This window comes from Typha latifolia, chromosome 10, assembly GCF_019914945.1.
Source record: "Typha latifolia isolate L0001 chromosome 10, TyphaL0001v2, whole genome shotgun sequence".
Classification (NCBI taxonomy): domain Eukaryota; kingdom Viridiplantae; phylum Streptophyta; class Magnoliopsida; order Poales; family Typhaceae; genus Typha; species Typha latifolia.
Genome location: NC_133095.1, coordinates 6,852,844 through 6,873,520, shown reverse-complemented (window position 1 = coordinate 6,873,520; position 20,677 = coordinate 6,852,844). Strand labels below are relative to the sequence as shown.

Sequence of the window (20,677 nt, the reverse complement as noted above, 5' to 3'; positions counted from 1 at the left end):
CTCTCTCCATAGGTCTCTTTGTTGATGTCATCTTCCTTGTTTCAACTATTAATAAAGGTTTGAGGTTCGCCTGCTCTAATACCAATTGATAATTTCTAATACCACTTTTTTAAGCTCTGATACCAAATTGATAGGCTCTGATACCAATTAATAAGATCTGAAACCAAAGATAAGCTACACAACAATTCCTTCAAGATCTAGATGTATTATAGGAATCAGTCTGCGCGACCATGGAAAAATATTCTTTAGAGAAGATAAGAGATAAGAAATCAATAATACAATAGCATAATAAATTTGGCTTCCATCCACATATATATAAAGGCTAGCCAACAAGTCCTAAAATAATATGAAACCCTAATTCTAGAGGATTCCCATCGATCACATTCGAACGCGCCCGATCATGTTCGAACGCACCAAAACATGTTCTCTATAAGTGCGAACGCGATGCAGGCGTTCGAACGCGGGCATTCGAACTCGCCCGATCGCATTTGAATGCACCACATGCGTTCTTTGTATTTGCGAACCTAATGTAGGCATTCGCAAGGGCGTTTGAACGTGATCCCACTTGCGTTCAAACACGACCCCTCCTGTGTTCGAGCGCGACCTATAGAAATTTTATTTTAATAAAAATAAACACCTAATGCAATAAGAAAAGATCCTATCTAAGTGTATCAAAACCTTTAAGACAAATCCTAGTTCAAGTTCTGTAAACTTTTAGGGTTAGTCCTAATAGGGTTCATTGTATCCAACTTCTATATATAAGAAAGGCCTGCCTTCTTTGATTAATCATCCAAGTACTGAAAATTATATTTTAGCTTTAGGTTATCTTATCGCGTAGGAGTAGTCATAAGTATAATCTAAGAGGAGAAGTAAATTAATCTCCCTTCATCACCATCATCATCACCCATTTTTTCTCTCTCCATAGTGCTCCACCACCTTTCATCTTCATCACTATCATTGACAACCTTTATTCGACACCTAGACCCCTTGCTATTGTTCAATTGTAGTCCGACCATAACAATTTAGTATTAGAGTGATTGTTATCCTCAGACTAGATGACAATTATATAAAGGATGGTTGCTCGATTGGCTAGGGAGATTTCCATGGCTAGGGATCCGCTAACGATGACACAGCACCCAAGATCATCAGCTTGATACGATCTCCCCTTGGGCTAAGGTTTGATCTATCCCATTTTTCAGATCTAGACAAGATCTTGCACAGAATGTTAGAAGAGGATTTCTGAAGTAATATCCATCGGATCAACATAAAATTTTGATATATCGTCGCCCTAGAAAAGAGCTTTCCAACGAATCTAATTTCAAGAAAATCGGATGGCAGGATCGGGAGATATCATCACATAAGTAGGAAAATGTCAGGGAGTCCATTATATGGATCCGTGGATGGAGGCACGACATCCTAGGTAGATTATGGAGGTGGTAGGCCGGCGATAATGGGGGTGGCACTGGTAAATAAGGTGGTGGTGGAAGGATTATGGATGATTAAAAGGGTTAGGGCAAGGGTAGAGAGATTTGAAGAAAGGGGAGGAGTGGGCCACCCCTAAGGGACTAGGGTGAGTGACCGGTCGAGGGAGGCTAGAAGCAGTGGAGCCAAGGAATAAGGGAACGAGAGAAAAGGAGAAGAAGAAGATTAGGGCAAAAACTCAATTCATTCCATAATCACTTTTTGGTTGCCATCCACACCTTAAGAGGTTAACCAAATGATTTCAAAATAATAATTATTAACCCTAGAAATAGTGGATTTTTGCCAACCGTGTTCGAATAGAGTCAAACGCGTTCGAACGCACAAAAGGCGTTCTCGTCGATGTGAACCTAATGCAGGCAGTTGAATGCGGCGTTCGAATGCGCCCGATCGCGTTCGAACGCACATTTCACGTTCTCTATTTTTGTGAACCTGATGCAGGCGTTCACAAGCGTGTTCGAACGCACCCACCTGTGTTTGAATGCAAAATACAAAAATCTTATTTTTCTCTGAATAAAATACTAAAATAATAAGATACCCATATGGTGTATCTTTGCTCAAGATGACATCGGTGAAGTTCAAATGGTATCACATCTTACTGTCAAAACTGCTAACCCCGCCTCTACCGACTACTCAGTAGGAGATGCTACACCGAAGATCATCACCTTAGCATCGAAATCGCTAACCCCACCTACTGACTACTCAAGCAAAGATGCTACAAGTCTTGTTATCAATCCAGGCATCCATAGCGGAGATGATGATCGATCTTCGTAAGATTTGTGGAGTGCAAACACTTGAAAATCAATCGAAGTGACATGCGGCCGAATGGCCGCCTATGCATGCCATATCGACCGAACCAATGCTCACTGAACTGATCTAGGATAAGGAGATGCTAGGGTTTTGAATAGACCCACCCCTTGAGTGTGCACCCCAATGGTTGACCCCACCAAGGGGCGACCCACAAGAAAGTGCCCCACTAGCCAAAACCCTCGCACGTCTGACGGCTAGGGCTTGGTCTAATCTGATGGCACCTAGGGCTTAGCTTAAACCATATGTGTGTAGGGCTTGGACAGAGCCACCTACAACTAGGGTTTGGCCCAAACCAGAGCAAGCTAGACCCTAGCTTAAACTACTTGCACTAAGACATACCCTAGCTCGAACCACTAATGGGTGGGATTTGGCCTAAGTGACCCGTGGCTAGGGCAAACTATGACTCGAACTAGTGGGCCCTAGAGTAGAATCCACCATATGGCTCTATCTATGTGGTAGAAGGGACTCACACGTAGATCGAGGACATGCAATTTGAGAGCAATAGAAGATTAATCTAAGAGAAGTAAATTAATCTCCCTTCATCACCACCATCATCACCCATCTTTTCTTTCTCCGTAGTGCTCCACCACCTTTCATCTTCATCACCACCATCATCACCCATCTTTTCTTTCTCTATAGTGCTCCACCACCTTTCATCTTTATCACTATCATTGGCCACCTTTATCTGACACCTAGACCCCCTTGTTGTTGTTCGACTATAGTCCGACCGTAACAATTTAGTATTAGAGCGATTGTTATCCTCAGACTAGATGACAATTATATGAAGGATGGCTACTCGATTGGCTAGGGAGATTTCCAAGGCTAGGGATTCGTCGACGATGATCAGCACGGCACCCAAGATCATCACCTTAATATAGAAACTGCTAACCCCACCTCTACGGACTGCTCAGCAAGAGATGCTACACCCAAGATCATCATCACCTTAGCATCGAAACCACTAACCCCACCTACTAACTACTCATGCAAAGATGCTACAAATCTTGTTAGCAATCGAGGCATCCATAGTGGAGATGACGACGAATCTTTGTAAGATCCGTGGAGTGCAAATACTTGAAAATCAATCGAAGTGACATGCGACCGGATGGCCGCCTATGCATGCCATATTGACCAAACCAATGCTCACTGAACCGATCTAGGAGGAGGAGGCGCTAGGGTTTTGAATAGACCCACCCCTTGATTGTGCACCCTAATGGTTGAGCCCACCAAGGGGCGACCCACAAGATAGTGCCCCACTAGCCAAAACCCTCACACATCTGACGGCTAGGGCTTGGTCTAATCTGATGGCCTAGGACTTAACTTAAACCATATCTGCATAGGGCTTGGACAGAGCCACCTACAGTTAGGGTTTGGCCCAAACTAGAGCAAGCTAGACCCTAGCCTAAACTGCTTGCACTAAGACGTACCCTAGCTCAAACCACTAATGGCTAGGATTTGTCCTAAGTGACCCGTGGCAAGGGCAAACTATGACTCGAACTAGTGGGCCCTTGAGTAGAATCCACCATATGGCTCTATCTATGTGGCAAAAGGGACTCGCATACAGATCGAGGACATGCAGTTTGAGAGCGATAGAAGATTTGGAAACTACCATGGACATCTTGAGGATGAGGCGGTCGAAAGCATGGAGTGATGTGATTTAGGTCTATTCAAATCACCTCATGAGGACATTGGGCTTAATGGATCGAGTCTATTTATTTTTTAATTATTTTTTATTTATCTTTTAGTTATGTTTATCCTTATTTATGTCTATCTCTTATGTAAGTCTTTAAGACAAGTCTTATTTAAAATATGTAAACTTTTAAGACAAGTTTTAATTAAGTTATGTATGTATTTAAAGCAAGTCATATTTAAGTTAGGTAAGCCTTAAGGGAAGTCCAAATTAAGTCAAATAAGCCTTTAAAATAAATCATAGTTTGAATTGTGTAAGCCTTTAGGGCTAGTCCTAGTAGGACTCATTGTCTAACCTATATATATATGAGGAGTTGGTCTCTCTTGATCAATCATGCAAGCATTGAGAATTATATTTTAGTTTTAGACTATCTTAGACAGTCAGAGTAAGAGTAGTATAGGAGTAGTAATAAGAGTAATATAGGAGCAAAAAATAAATTAATCTTCTTTTATTACTACCATCGTCGCTCATCTTCGCTCTCTCTACCGTTCTTCACCACCTTCGACCTTCATCACGGCGGTTATTGGCTGGCTTTGCGATACGACTGTAGACAAACCGTAACATGAGAGGCCTTGAAGTCCACATAGGTTAATAAGCTTTTGCTTTTTTATAAGAAATCTGCAATAGCTTAGTAAGATGGCTGCAAGCTTGTAAGCAAACGAAAGGCCTTGAAATTTACAATAGGCTTTCATTTTATTTGAAATAAATCTGCAATAGCTTAGTAAGGTGGTTGCTGGCTTGCTGACTTGTAAGCCAACAAGTGATCTTGAAGTCCGCAATAGCTCACTAAATTTTTATTTTTTTAAAAAGTCTGTGATATCTTAGCAAGGTAGCTGCAGGATTAACAACATCGAGTAAACTAGAATATGAGTGTCGATATTGTCTTTGACATGACATAAGAAAGGGAAAAGTATTTATTTTAAGAAAAATTAATGATATGTGAGAGATGATTTAAAATAGGAGACTACTATTACTTTTGATGTAATATAAAAAAGTAAAAAATATAATTTTCTTTTGAAATAGGATATTTTTAGCAAAATATTATTAAAATTTGTAAAAGATAAATGTAAGTCATTTAAAAAGATAAAATTATAATTTAAGAATATTCAAACTTATAACCGTTTTATTTTTCTCTCTCTTCTTTTACCTTTCTAGATATAGTCAGAGATAAACTACTCATTTAATTAGTAAGTATTGTTAGTGTTTCCTGACCAAATTTAAGGAAAATTCTTGAACCAAAGCAAACACCACCCAAATGTCGAGGAGAATTGGCTAAATCCCATAAATTATATTCAACAAGTACAACTCGATAGAGTACCCATGATCTTTACTTGCTGTCTTCCCTGCATGAGATGCCTTCTGAGATGATTTAAGATACAAAACAAAAAAGTTTGAAAACGGCTTTGAAGTCAGAAAATTAAACATTGTAAAAAAAAAGCCCAAATCTACTTTCCTATAAAATTCTTTAACAATAAACTACAGAAGAACAGTCAAATTGACCGTCGAGAAGAGTAGTAATACTCGAAGAAAGCTGCAGACCTTTTTCTTTCTTTGTTTTCTTTTAAGGATTTATGATAAAGAAATCTTGTAGCTCAATGAGCATCCAAAGAGTTACATGTTAGTCATTGTAATTTCCCGGTATTGCAAAAAATATGCAGATGTCTATGACAAGTTAGTTATAATTATTGTTCTGCTTTGTACTGTTGTTATCTGTAGGAAGTTGCAGTGCTGTCCCTGTTTGCTCATTTTAGTTGCCTGCTGATGTAAAACTGAGATAAACTTGCATAGCATCCGGTGCATCTTCAACTACTCAGCATACAAATCTTCATGTATGATGTGTGACATTCTAGCTCTAGATAGCGATTGAAGAATTGAGGAGAAAATGGAAGAATAATACATGTAATAGCCTACAAGATTCAATATCTTTATAAAATGTGACTAGCAAAGCTAGCTAGTCTTCAACAATGGATGCTTTTATCTATGGCTTTTTTTATTTTTTTCACTCAAACACTAGTTTGATAATACATAGTTACTGTGATGTTCAAATGACTACATATCATTCCCTTGAATGGTTATTCTGAACATCCTAATAAATAACAATCTCCTGGACTTATAGTAAGGGCACTCAAAATGATATTCCTTCATCGCATAGACCCGCGAGACGGCATATGTCATTAGCTTTCAGCTTGTCTAGATTTGATAGGAGTGGAGCAATAAATCTGTGGACCTTCTTCTTGCACTGCCAAATCAAGGTAAAAGGAATTCTTGTAATGGTTTAAATCTAGTGATGACCAAGCTCTGAATGAATTTTTAAGAAGACAACATTCTTACCTGATCTTCATTGTCATCTATATCTTCGCAGTATGGAAGAATAATCTTCAATATTTTCATCTGTTTGGAAGTGGAGTTAGAATATAAGAGGAAGCAAAGGAGAAAGAATATAAGACATATTTTACTTACTCTCATTTTAGGTGTCCTGACTTCACTTATGATATCCTTCACTGCTTCGAGGCAATCTAAGCAGGCTCTCTCTTCTACCTGCCAATAAAGAAGAATGATACAGCTTAGTACTCACTTAATAAAATCAAAAAGACATGTAGAACTTTCAAGGCACATGTTACAGATAAGAAACTTCATCATATTGAAGTCTAGATATCAAGAAAAAGAAGTTAAATCTCTACTTGTAATATTACAGCAGTGGTCATGTTATTTTGCACACCTCGGGAGAAAGCTCATTTAACAACATCTGCCTACTGTTACTTGAAAGGATAGATTCGTCAATGTTTAACTCTGTGTCATCATAAAGACTTTCTTCATCTGAAGGGTGTACCAGTGCATTTTCAGTTATTGAGGCCTCTGAAGGCTGGTCTCGTATGAAGGACAGCTTGTTTCCTGCAAGTAAATAGTTGCGCAAAGAAAAATGAAAACAGATGCCATCCATGGCATCATCTTTTTTAGAACTAGAAATGGGAAAGGGACTAAAGTTACTCATATAAGAGGAACCTGCTCTGAAATTTTTCAGAACTGAAAATGTACTACATATATATTTTTATTCAATATATATATATGCAAGGCGCTGAAGTTATGTTTTGGTAAAGTGCCAATATAATGCATGCAATTTAATTAAGATGAGAATCTGATGATCTGAAACGTCTACTTTTGTCCTATTGCTTGAATCAAGATTGAATATCCATCATAACAGTCCATAATTTAGAGTTTTGGAATAATCTATAAGTTTTGCCGCATCAACAAAAATGTTGTAGTGTACCACTATGTCCAAATTTTCTTTAATTGAACCTCTAATTAGTAAGTATACAACAAGAAGAACCGACCCTCGTAAAATTCACTGGAATTTACCATGGTCCATAGATATTGGCTCAATCGCATGCCCATGAGCTAGTGTAACCAGGAGGAGAACAATAACAGACAGAATACCTTTCCCCATCCTTCAATCACTATAGTGGAATAAATGAAAGAGATATAAGTTTCACCCTATTAATAACCAAATAAAATCAAGGATCATGTCGATATAAATCATTCTCCAGTACCTGAAATCCAATTGCAAGTAACAATATTAATAGAGATAATGGGGGGATTTACCAGTTTTCTGAAGAGAGGGAGAGATTGGTGAATGGATGCTTAGCAGATCAGGTAAAGGAAGCTCTATTTATAATCATCTGATAGCAGTGGCCAAAAACTAACACTAAAACGGATCATCTTATTTTTCCCATTGTTTCCTTATTTAATGGCAGTTCAGCTGGATGCTTTGTGAAGGACAAGAGAGTTGTTCCTGCTTAAAAGCAACAAAATGCCCACAAAATTGATGATGAAGAGATGCATTGTAGTCTACACATGCACAAAATGCCTTGGATTCTCACACCAGGAGGAGAACAACATGCATGATGTGTATGTACCCAGACAATAATTATATATGGAATCCCACTTCTTATCAATCCATATTTTTTCTGCTCTCACTTCTCTTTGCAAGTGGGTCACCTTAGGTACCGAGAAACAGAATAACATCTTATGACACAGTTAAAAAATATTAATAAACTTGCTTTGAGGAGTACGGAAAAAAGATTTCAAAATTATACATGGAAAACTCAATTTTTTAAGAAATATACATGGAAATATCATATACATAGATAAAAAATTTTAGAAGAGTGTACGTGTGAAAATAAATAAGAAAAAACCATAAAGTTACAAGATTCAGGAACATGAAAGTTATTAAAATCCCTGTGGAGCTGTTTCATGACATGTGTTTCAAAATGGTGCATTAGCATGCATTTTACAATAATCATTTATCTTATAGTGTCTTATATAACTGTGTCTCAAAGTGTATTGGATCCGCAGGTAAATTGAGTAGGTGATTGTGTGTTGTGTTACTCAAATGGGTGAGGGAAGCGGAAGCAAAACCCTACACCCTCAAACAAATCTAAATAAAATAGCAATAATTTGGGGCAAACCAAATATTAGCAAAGCTAATATTAATATCAATGTGAGAACTCCAAATGCAAGATGCTAGTTGTAGAGAACTTCAAATACCCCAGGTAATCACAAATATAAACACCAAATCAATACAAACTATAAAGAAAAAAGAGGAAGAGATACGATTTACGTGGTTCGGTGATGTGCCTACATCCACGGGCGGTGCAATCTTTAATCCACTATGCAAATCTTCAAATACAAAGAGATTACAACTCTATCTCTAAATAATGGTGGCTCTCCCCTACAAGCTTTTTTCTCTTGCAAAATGCCCATACCAAACCTTAAAACCCAACATTTTTATTTATAGAGCCGATTCATACTGGGTTTTTCCGCGTCACGTTCGAATGCCCTCGGGGGCGCGTTTGAACGTGCCTATATCAAAGCAGCAGAACCAAAGAGGCATTCGAATGCCCACTGGACGCGTTCGAACACGCCCAGTGCAAATGCAGACTAGCGTTCGAACGCCTACAGAAATAGTTGCTCTCGGGTTGGCTCGCTTTCGAACGCGGCTAGGGCCATTTGAACGCCTGCATCACAGACTACTCTATGTCTGGAGCCCGCGTTCGAACGCCCCCAGGGCCCGTTCGAACGCGCGGCACAGAAATGCTAATACTTGCTGAATTTTTGCTGAAACTAAATTTGAGCCAATTTTTAACAATTCTCCACCTTGGCGACAAATTCACAACTTCACCAAATCACTCTCCACCACTGCAAAGTAATTGCAAATCCCAAAATTACACCGCCTGCAAATTTGCATCAAAAGACGCCAAATCCAAACAATTTCTACAAACAAATCAAAAATAAACTCCAAATGGTCTTCACCGTTGCAAAATGAGTGCACCACTCCAAAACCCAAATACAAACAAATATGATGAGACTTCAAAGATGCCAAACAACTGTCTCCACCAATGCAACGTGAGTGAGTGCACTATGTCAATGCCAAGTATCAAACATGCAAATACTTGGTCAAGTCCAACAATGTCGGACCTTGACCCCAGTCACAACTGCACTATTGTTGTAACAACCCAATCCCAAAAAACAAAAATAAAAAAATAAAAAAATTCATGGGCACGACGCGACCGACCACACTATGGCCGGCCTCGTGCCCATGCCAGCTGCTCATGCAACTTGGTGGAGCGCCACGCGCCTACAGCCGCGGTGGGCCCCGACGCCGCCACTACTCCTCCTCTACCGCCTTCTCTCTCTCTCTGTTTAAATCTCTCTCTCTCTCTCTCTCTCTCTCTCTCTCTCTCTCTCTCTTGCCCGAGGTTGGGATCGTCAGAGCCGAGTCGCCGGCGAGAGGCCGGCCGCTGGCTGGCCAGCAGCGGCCGGTGCCCTCAGCCCAGGTCCGCAACCTCCTACCTCACCTCCTCTCTTTCTTCTCTTCCTCTTCTCTTCTTCTTCTTCTTCTTCTTTCTTTCTTTCTTTCTTTCTTTCTTTCTTTTTCTCCTTCTTCCTCAGCTCCTTCTCTTTCCTTCTGCACAGTGTTGGGCTCGGCCCAGCACTGATGGCAGATGTAATTAATTTATTAATTAATTAGTTTATTTATGTTATTCATTTAGGTATTTTTCTTCTTAATTAATGCAAATAGATTATTTAGACATTAACTATTTTAATAATATGATATATCCTTCAATATAATTTTATTAATGATATTTTTTATAATTAATAATTAATTAGGTATAAATATAGGTAATACTTATATTTATTTATTTATTTACATATTATTAGATTAATAGATAGATTTGTAAATTATAATTATTAGATTTATATTCTAATACCCTCATCATATATATTTTAAGTATTTCTATTAATTTTATGATTATTCTGCAACAAATAAAATACTAAGTTTATTTAGTTATTTATTTATTATTTTATTGAGTAAAGACTGCGTTGTCCCTAATTAATCAAGATAGTGTATGAATTATAAAATTAATTAAAATTAGACCACCTCTATACTTATTTAGCCTTTTATTTTATTTTATAATTATATATTTAGAAATACTCTTATATAAAAGGAAACAGGCCTCTTCTCCTTATATTATAACTAACATTTTATAATAATAAAGAATTATAATATTTGAATCGTATCTACATTATAAACCTAGTTATGTAATCAAAAATAAAGAAAAGTGATTCTTAATCTAATAAACATTTATATTTTAACTGAATTAATTCTAATTAGATAAACGGCTAACATCATACTACTTAAATATTTAAGATTCCGAACCCCCTTATTTGAGATCCCGTAGACCTTGCTAGCGATGAGTGTCACTTGGTTACCTGACAGACATGAGAGATGCGTGGTTTGTAGCTTTTGATCAGATGGTGAGTAGTTTTATCCCCTAGATCCCTTTCTCAAATTAGGTTATATTATATATTATGTACATGCATATTTTGGCCTCCAGCATGATTATATAACTTTATCTAGAGATGATTACAGTCGAGCATATTTTTATCATGCATATAATTAGGCTGATCTTGGATATGAGTATGATGATGATAAATAGAGATGATGAGATATGATTATACTGTGGTGAGGTTATGTCCAATTGATCTATAGCATGGGTATGCATATAATAGATTAGCATGAGTATGCATGTGCTGACTATATAGTTGGAGACTACATTGCATCATTTTTCTCTTGATGCCTATTCCACCTAAATTCCTGTTATGCATTGACTTGTTATCGTACTGGATATATGCATATGATCTGTTATTTAGAAGGAAAGCATGAAATATGATTGATAGGATAGTTGATAGAAAGCGTGAGGATACCCGAGTGGGCGCGAGGGTTAGGGCGTGCTTGGAGATGATTGATCGCTCGACATAGTCGCGATCCTGTTGGCCTTACGTCTGAGGTCGTTAGTCTGTGTGCGAGCAGACATTCGGACACATGCCGTTCGCTAGGGCATATGTGGCGAGTTATCCTCACGAGGTTTCTATCAACTATATGGGTGCCCGGTCCGGATGGATGTTGATACCCTAGCAGGTGGCGGGGTATGGTTATATTAGAGATACTCTTGCAGGTGGCGGAGTATGCTCTGAGCCTTTGGACATGATGTTGAGACCGGGTACCAGGTATTGATTGTACATAGTGGTCTAATATGATGATATTATACCGAGATGTCGGTGATGATCGTGATGTTGAGAAACGCATATGATTTCATTATTATCTGACATACCTGATTATTGAGTGGTCAATATATATCATATATGGTTGTATTTGATATCATAGTATGGCCATGGTCGGCATGCATCATGTGTCATATTTGATAGAGAGTTATGATGATCATATGACATGGAGATTTGTTTGTTCATTGTCGAGGATTGTATACTTTTATCAGTATGACATATTATCTACTTTTCATTTATGTATTATTGAGGATACATTCATATACTCATTCATGACATGATATTCTTTCTGATTCATATTATCCAGTACATGACTTACACTTTGTTTGGCATCACTGATTCGGGGTAAGGTCTATCCAGTACATGACTTACTTTTTATTTCTTTTCTAATCCCCTCAGATATGTGGTACGTGATAGTGACTTGAGAAGATATTTTAGAGCAATAATAAGGTAAGCTATAGATGCGAGATGGTATAGATGATAATTTATATAGAAATTGAGTTGTACCAGTATCTGATATTTGTACTTTTTTGTATTAGACGATGATTTGTATAATACAGGTCGAATCATAGTGTACTCTTGTATTAGTTATTTTAGTTGTATCTTGATGGTTTGTTGTGGCCTGTGTGGGTCCTGCCAGATTATGTAGTGGTCTAGTGTATATTATTGTGGACTTTGATATTTATATGTTAACAAGTTTATTTGGTTAAGAGTATGATTTATTTGGTGATGGATTATATGATCATGGATAGGTTAGTATGTTTTATTTGATGATGTCATAATTATATATGCACAGGAGAGTATCTGTGCGTGATGGGCCCCGCCCGACCTGTCGCGTGTGCCGTGCGTGCCGTGTGGGCGCATGGGCGTGCACGTGCCCGTGTCGGGCGAGGGCGTTACAATTGTTATGAACAACCAAAAGTGCATATGCCATTCTGTTAGTACACCATGCAAACTGCTGGGTCTTTCTTCTCGATCTACTAACTGCAATTGATTTTCCTTTCTGCAAAATTTTCTGAGTTGAGGTTTCCACCTTATGAAAACTTGAGTCTTCTACATCCAAATTGGTAGACTTTGGCGGAGCACCAAGGATTTCATTCTCCACCTGCTGTGAAAAGTCTTTGCTTATGCCATTATGCAAATTCTTCTGATTCAAAATAGAAGACTCTCCAAAAGTTACAATTCTCTTGGAGACCTCGTTCTTCAAATTTGGGCTTTGTGATTCATGACCATGTCTGCCTATCACAATCCTACCCTGCAAAAAATACAAATTCATTTTTTGAAGGCCTTTCATCACAACTCGAATTCCCAATGCAATTTTCAAAGTTCCATCTTTCATTCTGATTGTGAAGTCTTTCAATTCCAATTCACTCAATGAGATGAGATTCTTCCTCAATTGAGGGACATATCGTACCCCCGTCAACTCTCTCACTAATCCATCATGCAACTGCAAACGAACTATGCCAATTCCTTCAATTTTATAGGTATTATCATTACCTATAAAAACCATGCCATTGCTTAGTTCTTCAAAAGTGCAAAACCAATCTCGATGAGGACACATATGATAAGTGCCACCCGAATCCAAAATCCACTCATCTGTATGACATGGTACAGATGAACTGCTAAGTGCAATATCCAGATCCAAATCATCAAACTCATCTTCAAGATCAGCCACATTTGCCACATTCCAAAATTGTTGGTGCCATCAAACTTCTCAACTTCAAACTTTGCATTTGAGATAAGTTTGCCCGATTTGGATGATTCCCCCATTTTGCCAAAATTTCTTCAATTCCTTACTATTCCCAAATTCAATAGCCTAGGTTTGAAACCAATGGCTCTAATACCAATCTGTTGTGCAAATACTTAAATGGGTGAGGGAAGCAGAAGCAAAACCCTACACCCTCAAACAAATTCAAATAGAATAGTAATATTTGGTTTGCCCCAAATTATTGCTATTCTATTTGGATTTGTTTGAGGGTGTAGGGTTTTGCTTCCGCTTCCCTCACCCATTTGAGTATTTGCACAACACTATGGTCATCTAACGGTTTGCCGGCGATGTGAAAACAATGTTTTTCAACCACTTAAATTGAGTGGATGTCAAAACAAAGTTTTTAACTTTTATGTAAGGGATGGGTGGTAGATATGTTGTTACTATAGTTTGAAAAGAAAATTATTGAATATTTCCTACTATTGTTGATTTAATATGATATATTGTTTCTGCAAATAGATGAAGAAAGCTGCTGTAGCTGGCTCCCGGAAAACATGCAAATCTAACACTCTTTAATCAGCACTTGTTTGTAGTGATGACTCCAAACATCTATTGGTGGTATTGAATATATAAAAACTAAGGCCTCCTTTACTTGTAGAATAAGAAATTTTTTATTCTAGTGTAAGTTTTCTTATACTAATATAGTAAGTAAATAATTACTTATTTCAATACTATTTTACCAGTACTTACTTACGTCTCCTCTCTTTTACTCAATAATTTTATATTCATCAATTGTTATTTATCCTTAAAACTACACCACTTCAATCACCTATCCTCCACGTACTCCTCGCCACTCACATCATGAGCATCTTCAGCACTCAACTACTCTGTGTCATGGTCCTCCTCAACATCCTCTAGGCCATCTATCAACATCACATTTCTTGCTGTTTTTGCACATCGGTGACCCGGTGTGAAGCACTCGTCACAATGAAAACAAAGACCCTATCAATATTGATTTTGGTGATCCCAACAAGGGGCTTCCATGTGGCCTGGGATCAAAGAGGCTTAGCTTTACTAATTAAAACTTTATTTGCATTCAAACTTTCAACCACATGGCCTGAAACAGAGTTTGTTGCATCATGAGAGCTTTTTGTTGAAATGTCTTTTGGTTTCTAGCTTTCTAGAGCATCCACATGCCATAGGCAATACAACATTTGATAGTGGCAGCAATTTCCTTTCGCTATCCTTCTCCTTTCTTTATCTAGCAACCCTCAGGCCAGTTCAACCTGAATTGAAAGTTGATATGTATATACTATTTCATCATGTCCCAATACCTCCTAGCCCTTTGACACCCAAGAAGAGATATTATTGAAGACTCATCCTCATTTTCACACATAGGGAAGATTACATTAGGGATAAGGGATAGTATATGTAGCCTTGCATTAGTGGGCAACTGGCCCCATATAGTTTTCAAGAGATATATTTTTAACTTAGTAGCAATCAGTAGCCTCCAAAGCATTGGTCACCTATCCTAGGAAGACATGTGGTCCGCTTTAGAATCATACAAGAAGGAATTCATAGAGGACGCAAAGATATGGTCCTCCAGATGATGTGATTCAGGTCAAATTAGATCGTCTGATAGGGACATTGGGCTCCCTAGGTCGAGTTAACTATCTTAGTCTAGGCCATTTCTTATTTCAGCTTATTAATTAGTTGAGTCATTTTATTAGTGGATCTAGTCAAGTTAGTTAGCCTCCTATAAATATATGAAAAGCAACCAGGTTTAGATTAATGAAGAATTGACATTTGGATCCTCTCTCTCTCTCTTGAGCCCTACTTCCTCAAACCTTAGCTGCCACCCCCCTTCCCTAGTCGGCTAGCCTCCTTCCTCCTCTTTTGTTGATCTCCCTAGTCCCTTGGGGTCGACCTTCTCATCCCCCTTCTTACTTTCTCATATTTAACCAGCACACCATTTTCGTCGGCCACCACCACCCCACCATTATCGTTGGCCACCCTTAATTGCCCAAACCACCACCTACACCACCATGTGATGGAGGATCATTAAAGTGGACACCACCACCAAGGAAGCCATTGCTGCCCACTTCAACAGCAAGGCATCTCGAGATGGACACTGATCCACACCGACCTCCACCAGAGCCACTGGCGGATGATTTCAAGCAGTAGAAGGACTTCGATGATTTGGCTCCTCAGAAATCTATTACAAAGATCAAGCACCTCGACAATCTTATCCAAGGGATATGGCTATTCTCAACAAGTCTGAGTAGAGCCAATAAGGGAGGATTAGCGAGAAGCGAGGGATTCAAGGTCGAAAAGTGCAACTTTATTTCCCTAGTTCGACGATGGAGATCCACTTGATTGGATCTACCATGTCAAGCAATTTTTTTTCATATTAAGAGATAGCGAAGGATCAAAAGGTCTTCTTGGCATGCTTCCACTTGGAAGGAATCGTCATAAGATGGTACCAAGCCACACAAAGCGCAAAACCATTCGACTCATGGAATAAGTTCGCTGACACCCTTTGTTTGCGATTCTGCTCGACGGAGTATGAGGATTTTAAGCCATGCTGACCAAGCTGACCTAGAAGATCATTGTTCAAGCATACTAAGGTAAGTTCAAAAGGGTGAGGTAGGATTAGATCAATCATTGTGATTATCTTAGACCATTTAAAGAGATAAAATCTAACAATTTTAAGTATTTAAGATGATGAAGTCTTGTAGGTTAATGAGCATCCATATAGCTGCAATATGTTAGTCATTGTAGTTTTTCGGTATCAATAATCAATGGGCACCCATTGAGTTACAATATGTTAGACTAGGTTTAGATATATGGAAAGTAAAATTCCAAGTCAAAAATCAAACTCAAAATTCAAAAGTAAAAGTCGAAGACTAAATCTGAATTGTTTTAGGAAAGTGGTCCTACTAAGTTTAAATGAAAACTCAAATCCTAGTTGGATTAGGATATTGGAATCCTTCTAGGACTAGGAAAAGTAAATACTACTCTAACTATGTGAATAAACCAAATTCAAGTGGGAAATTGAAAAACAAATAGAGTAGGAAAAGTAAAGTCGAGAACATATTAAAAAAAGTAAACATTGCAAAGAGCATGACACAATTCTTTTAACATAAAAAAATCTCTCTCACCAAAGAGAGGAAAAAACTATGGATTTGATCAACCTCTTACATCAATCTATTTTACACTCAAACATAGATACAAGATTCATTACAATCACTCTCATCATGCTCCGGACGGTGTCTCATATTGAAGTCCTTCTCTTGCTCGAATTTTTCTCGTTGATGAACTACTTGGTGAAATAGATGGCTCCTCATTGATTATCCTAAATTTGATGGGGATCAAACTCTAGAATTCCTCCTATCGATGTAGATGTTGATATAGACAACTCGGTATAGCTTCTTCAGTGTTCGGTGATCAAACTTTGATGTGGCCTAGCACACAGACATATGTAGTACCTTTCCTCACACTTTGGTAGAAAGTATGATCTGTGTGAGAACTAGGAATACGTAGATAATAAACTTGAAACTCCTTAAGTTCTTTCTAGATTGATCCTCCTTCTAACCTCTAGTTTAGCTCCTCCGAAGTGCTATAAGTTGTAGACAGTGTTTGGCTAGCTCTCAGACTCAAATTATTCCTCATACAATGATAGAAGATTGAAGCTTCTTTAGGTGAGGGATCTTTGGATAGATAGATGTCTTGCTCTGCCTCTGCATTCTTTAAATAATTGTGGAGAAACTTCTGTAATTCATATATATTAAAAGAATTTTAAAAGAAAATACTAGGTTTAAAATAGTTTTAGACTTTCTATTTTTGATGAAACTATCAAAATGCACATATAATTTATTGGTGCACACAGCTCTAAATTATATACAGATTCGTATATAAATCTCATGCCTGAGTGCACACAGCTCTAAATTACATACAGATTCATATATAAATCTCATGTCTGGGTGCGCATCCAGCTTGTAGAAATTAAAACATACTATTTCGACTTGAATTTGCTTTTGTTCTTCGGTCTTCTTCCCATGAGCATTCTTTCATAAATCACATGCCTTAACCTAATATTTATAATAAACTTGGGGTCGATCCAAATTACAAATAGTTTTGTAATGTTGAGGAGAATATTCGCCAAATATTCTCTAAATTTCAGAAAATTACGAAACCGATGAAATAGTTTCGTAACTTCTATATCTTCAACTTTTATATTCAGACCCTTATTAGATAAGATGAGATCTAGGTCTAATCTGGATGGAAAGTCGACGGTGGTGTTGGTGGCGGGTGTGGATCGGCTTGTAGATGTTGATGGAGATGGCGTGGAGGGTGGATGAGGGTGGTGATGAATACATAGATTGATAGTTCAGATATGAAGAAGGGGGAGAAGTAGACTAGCTCTATGGGACTAGGGGGATCGGTAGACTAGGGAGATTAGAAGCAAGACAATACCATTTCGATAGGAGAGGTGGCGTTGGGGCCAATGGCCAAGTTGAGAGGGGAGATACTAGGGATGCAAGGGCAAAAGCCAATTAATCTTTTATTCCAAGCATACCTCAGATGCAAGCCATAAGACCCTATTTATAGATAATAAAATATAAGATTCCTAAATAAACTTAATTAAACCGGTCTTTCTTATTTATCTCAAAGTAAAGTATTTCTTCGTTCTGCTGCAGATAGAGTCTGAATCTGAGAAAATTTCAAATACAAAAGTTCTAGATAAGGACATTCCTAATCTATCCAAGTGGTTTCGTATTATTTGAACGTTTTCTAAATATCCTACGAATAGTTTTCCGAAACTAGGCAAAGTTGAATTTAACTAACTAAAAACTTCTAACATGCTAAGACTCTAACTAGACTATAAAAGAAGATAAAATAAATAGACTCAACCCATTAATCCCAATGTCCCCTTGATGTGATATAATCTGATCCAGTTCATATCAAAATTGTACATCATATTTTAAAGTGTTTTGTGTCTAAGAATATGCCATTACATAAATTTGTGCTTAATGCATAATATATACAGATTATGGGGTATTTTCTTAAATAATATAAAACAAAACATGTATTAAAAGAAGCTATTTTTATTTAAAATATTGTGCTGCATTAATTCTGTTAGAAATCTTTTCGAATGGGATAGATCTGTTCAAACTGTAACAACCCAACCTTAATAAGAGAAAGGGCATGATGTGGCCGGCCGTAGTGTGGCCGACCTCGTGCCCATGCGGCTAGCGGCATGAGACAGCTTGTGTGGTGAAGCGCCATGCGCCCGCCCCGCTGTCGCAGCCAACCGGCTGCGACCAGCTGACTGCGGCGAGCCCGGCGCCGCCGCAGCTGCCGCCTTACCTCCTCCACCACCTTCTCTCTCTCTTTAAATCTCTCGCTCTCTCTTTGTCACCCTCCCACTCTACTCTCTCCCTACTCTCTCTCGCACTCCTTTCTCTCCACATTGCCGACACCGGCCGGCCGCCACCTCCCCTAGAGTCGCCGCTGGCGGTAAGATCTCTCACGCCCCCTCTCTTTCCTTTTCTTCCTCTCTCTCTCCCTCTCTCTTTCTTGCATTGAGCTCAGGCTCGTCAGAGTCGAGCCGTCGACGAGAGGTCAGCCACTGGCTAGCCAGCAGTGGCCAAGCCCCTCCCCGCCAACCCGAGTCCGCTCCCTCCTCCCTTCTCCTTCTTCTCTTCTCTTATCCTCCTCTTCTTCTTCTTCTTCTTCTTCTTTTCTTTCTTTCGTCTTCTTCTTTCTTCTTCCTCAGTTGTTCCCCAGTCTGCAACAGTGCTGAGCCCAGCACTGTGACAAGGAATTGCTCCCTTTTAATTTGTTTACATTAATTATATGATTTAGTTTCTAAAATTTAGGTAAATCAGTTTATCTAGATGGTAGATTATTTTGATAATTTACACTCACTAGTATAAGTATTAGCTAAGTATTGTTAGTATAATAATTGATTAATTATAGTTATAAATACTTGCATATGATTATATATAGTTTAGCCATTGTTTATTAGATTATTACATGTAATCATATTGATAATAATCTTATATTTTATATAGTTAGTTTTATTAAAAATAATTAAATTATATAAGTTTCTATTAATGTTTATGTATGCTTATACATGCATATATTTAATATATTTGAATATACAAAGTGTTTCTAGCACCTTATTATTATTATTATATATTACTTTCTATGCAATAAAATGCTGAGCTGAGATAATTATTTTTATATTTATGAATAATGATTATTATATATATGATTAGTAACTAGTTAAGTAAAAGTAGTAATTGCCAAATAATTGAATTATAGTTAGTTATTTTATGTACATATATTTTAATTATATTATTATATATCTGATTCTTTTATGCTTAAAGAGATTAATTTTTATATGCCTAACATATAATTAGAATAAGGTTATGTCTAGTTGATCTATAACATGAGTATGCATGTAATAGATTAGCATGAGTATGCATGTGTTGACTACATAGTTGGAGACTACATTGCATTATTTTTCTCTTGATTTATATTCCACCTAAATTCCTGTTATGTAGTGACTTATTATCGTACTAGATATATGCATATAATCTGTCATTTAGAAGGAAAGCATGAAATGTGATTAATAGATTAGTTGATAGAAAGTGTGAGGATACCCGAGTGGGCACGAGGGTTAGGACGCAATCCTGTTAGCCTTACGTCCGAGGTCGTTAGTCTACGTGCGCAGCAGACATTCAGACACATGTCGTTCGCTAGGGCATATGTGGCGAGCTATTCTCACGAGAATTCTATCAGCTAGGAAAGGTGCCTGGTCTAGATGGATGTTGATACCCTAGCGAGTGGCGGGGTATGGTTATATTTGAGATACTCTTGCGGGTGGCGGAGTATTTCTGAGCCTTCGGACATGATGTTGAGATCGGGTAGTGGGTGTTGACTGTGCACAGTGGTCTAGTATGATGATGACATATATAGATGATATTGATGACTAAGATATGGAGAAATAAATATGATTTTATTCTCATCTGATTACCTAATTATCAAGTGCTCAATATACCTCACATATGGTTGCATTTGATATCATAGCATGGTCATGGTCGGCATGCATCATGTGTCATATTTGAGAGAGAGTTAAGATGATACTATGGTATGGAGATTTGTTTACTTATTGTCGAGGATTATATATTTTTATTAGTTATGACATGTTATCTACATTTTAATTATAAATTATTGAGGTTACATTCATACACTTGACATGATGCTCTTTCTAATTTATATTATCCAATACATGATTTACTCTTTGTTTGGCTTCACTGATTCGGGGTAAGGTTTATATACTGAGCATTTTCTCTTTATTT

At 37.8% G+C, this 20,677-nt stretch overlaps 1 protein-coding gene across 2 annotated transcripts; it reads right to left on the bottom strand.

The window, feature by feature from the left end:
• Positions 1-5,870: 5,870 nt before the first annotated feature.
• On the bottom strand, positions 5,871-7,834 carry LOC140796990 (uncharacterized). 2 transcript variants are annotated; one of them, XM_073150226.1, is made up of 6 exons: positions 7,577-7,834; positions 7,334-7,431; positions 6,696-6,868; positions 6,437-6,514; positions 6,308-6,367; positions 5,871-6,215 (listed from the first exon to the last, which is right to left on the bottom strand). In XM_073150226.1, the coding sequence occupies exons 2-6, from the start codon at positions 7,419-7,421 to the stop codon at positions 6,102-6,104; spliced, it is 513 nt and encodes a 170-aa protein (XP_073006327.1). In that variant the 5' UTR covers positions 7,422-7,431; positions 7,577-7,834; the 3' UTR covers positions 5,871-6,101. The 2 variants fall into 2 exon arrangements, with proteins under 2 accessions (XP_073006327.1, XP_073006328.1); XM_073150227.1 differs by having other exon boundaries at positions 7,525-7,654.
• Positions 7,835-20,677: the final 12,843 nt, after the last annotated feature.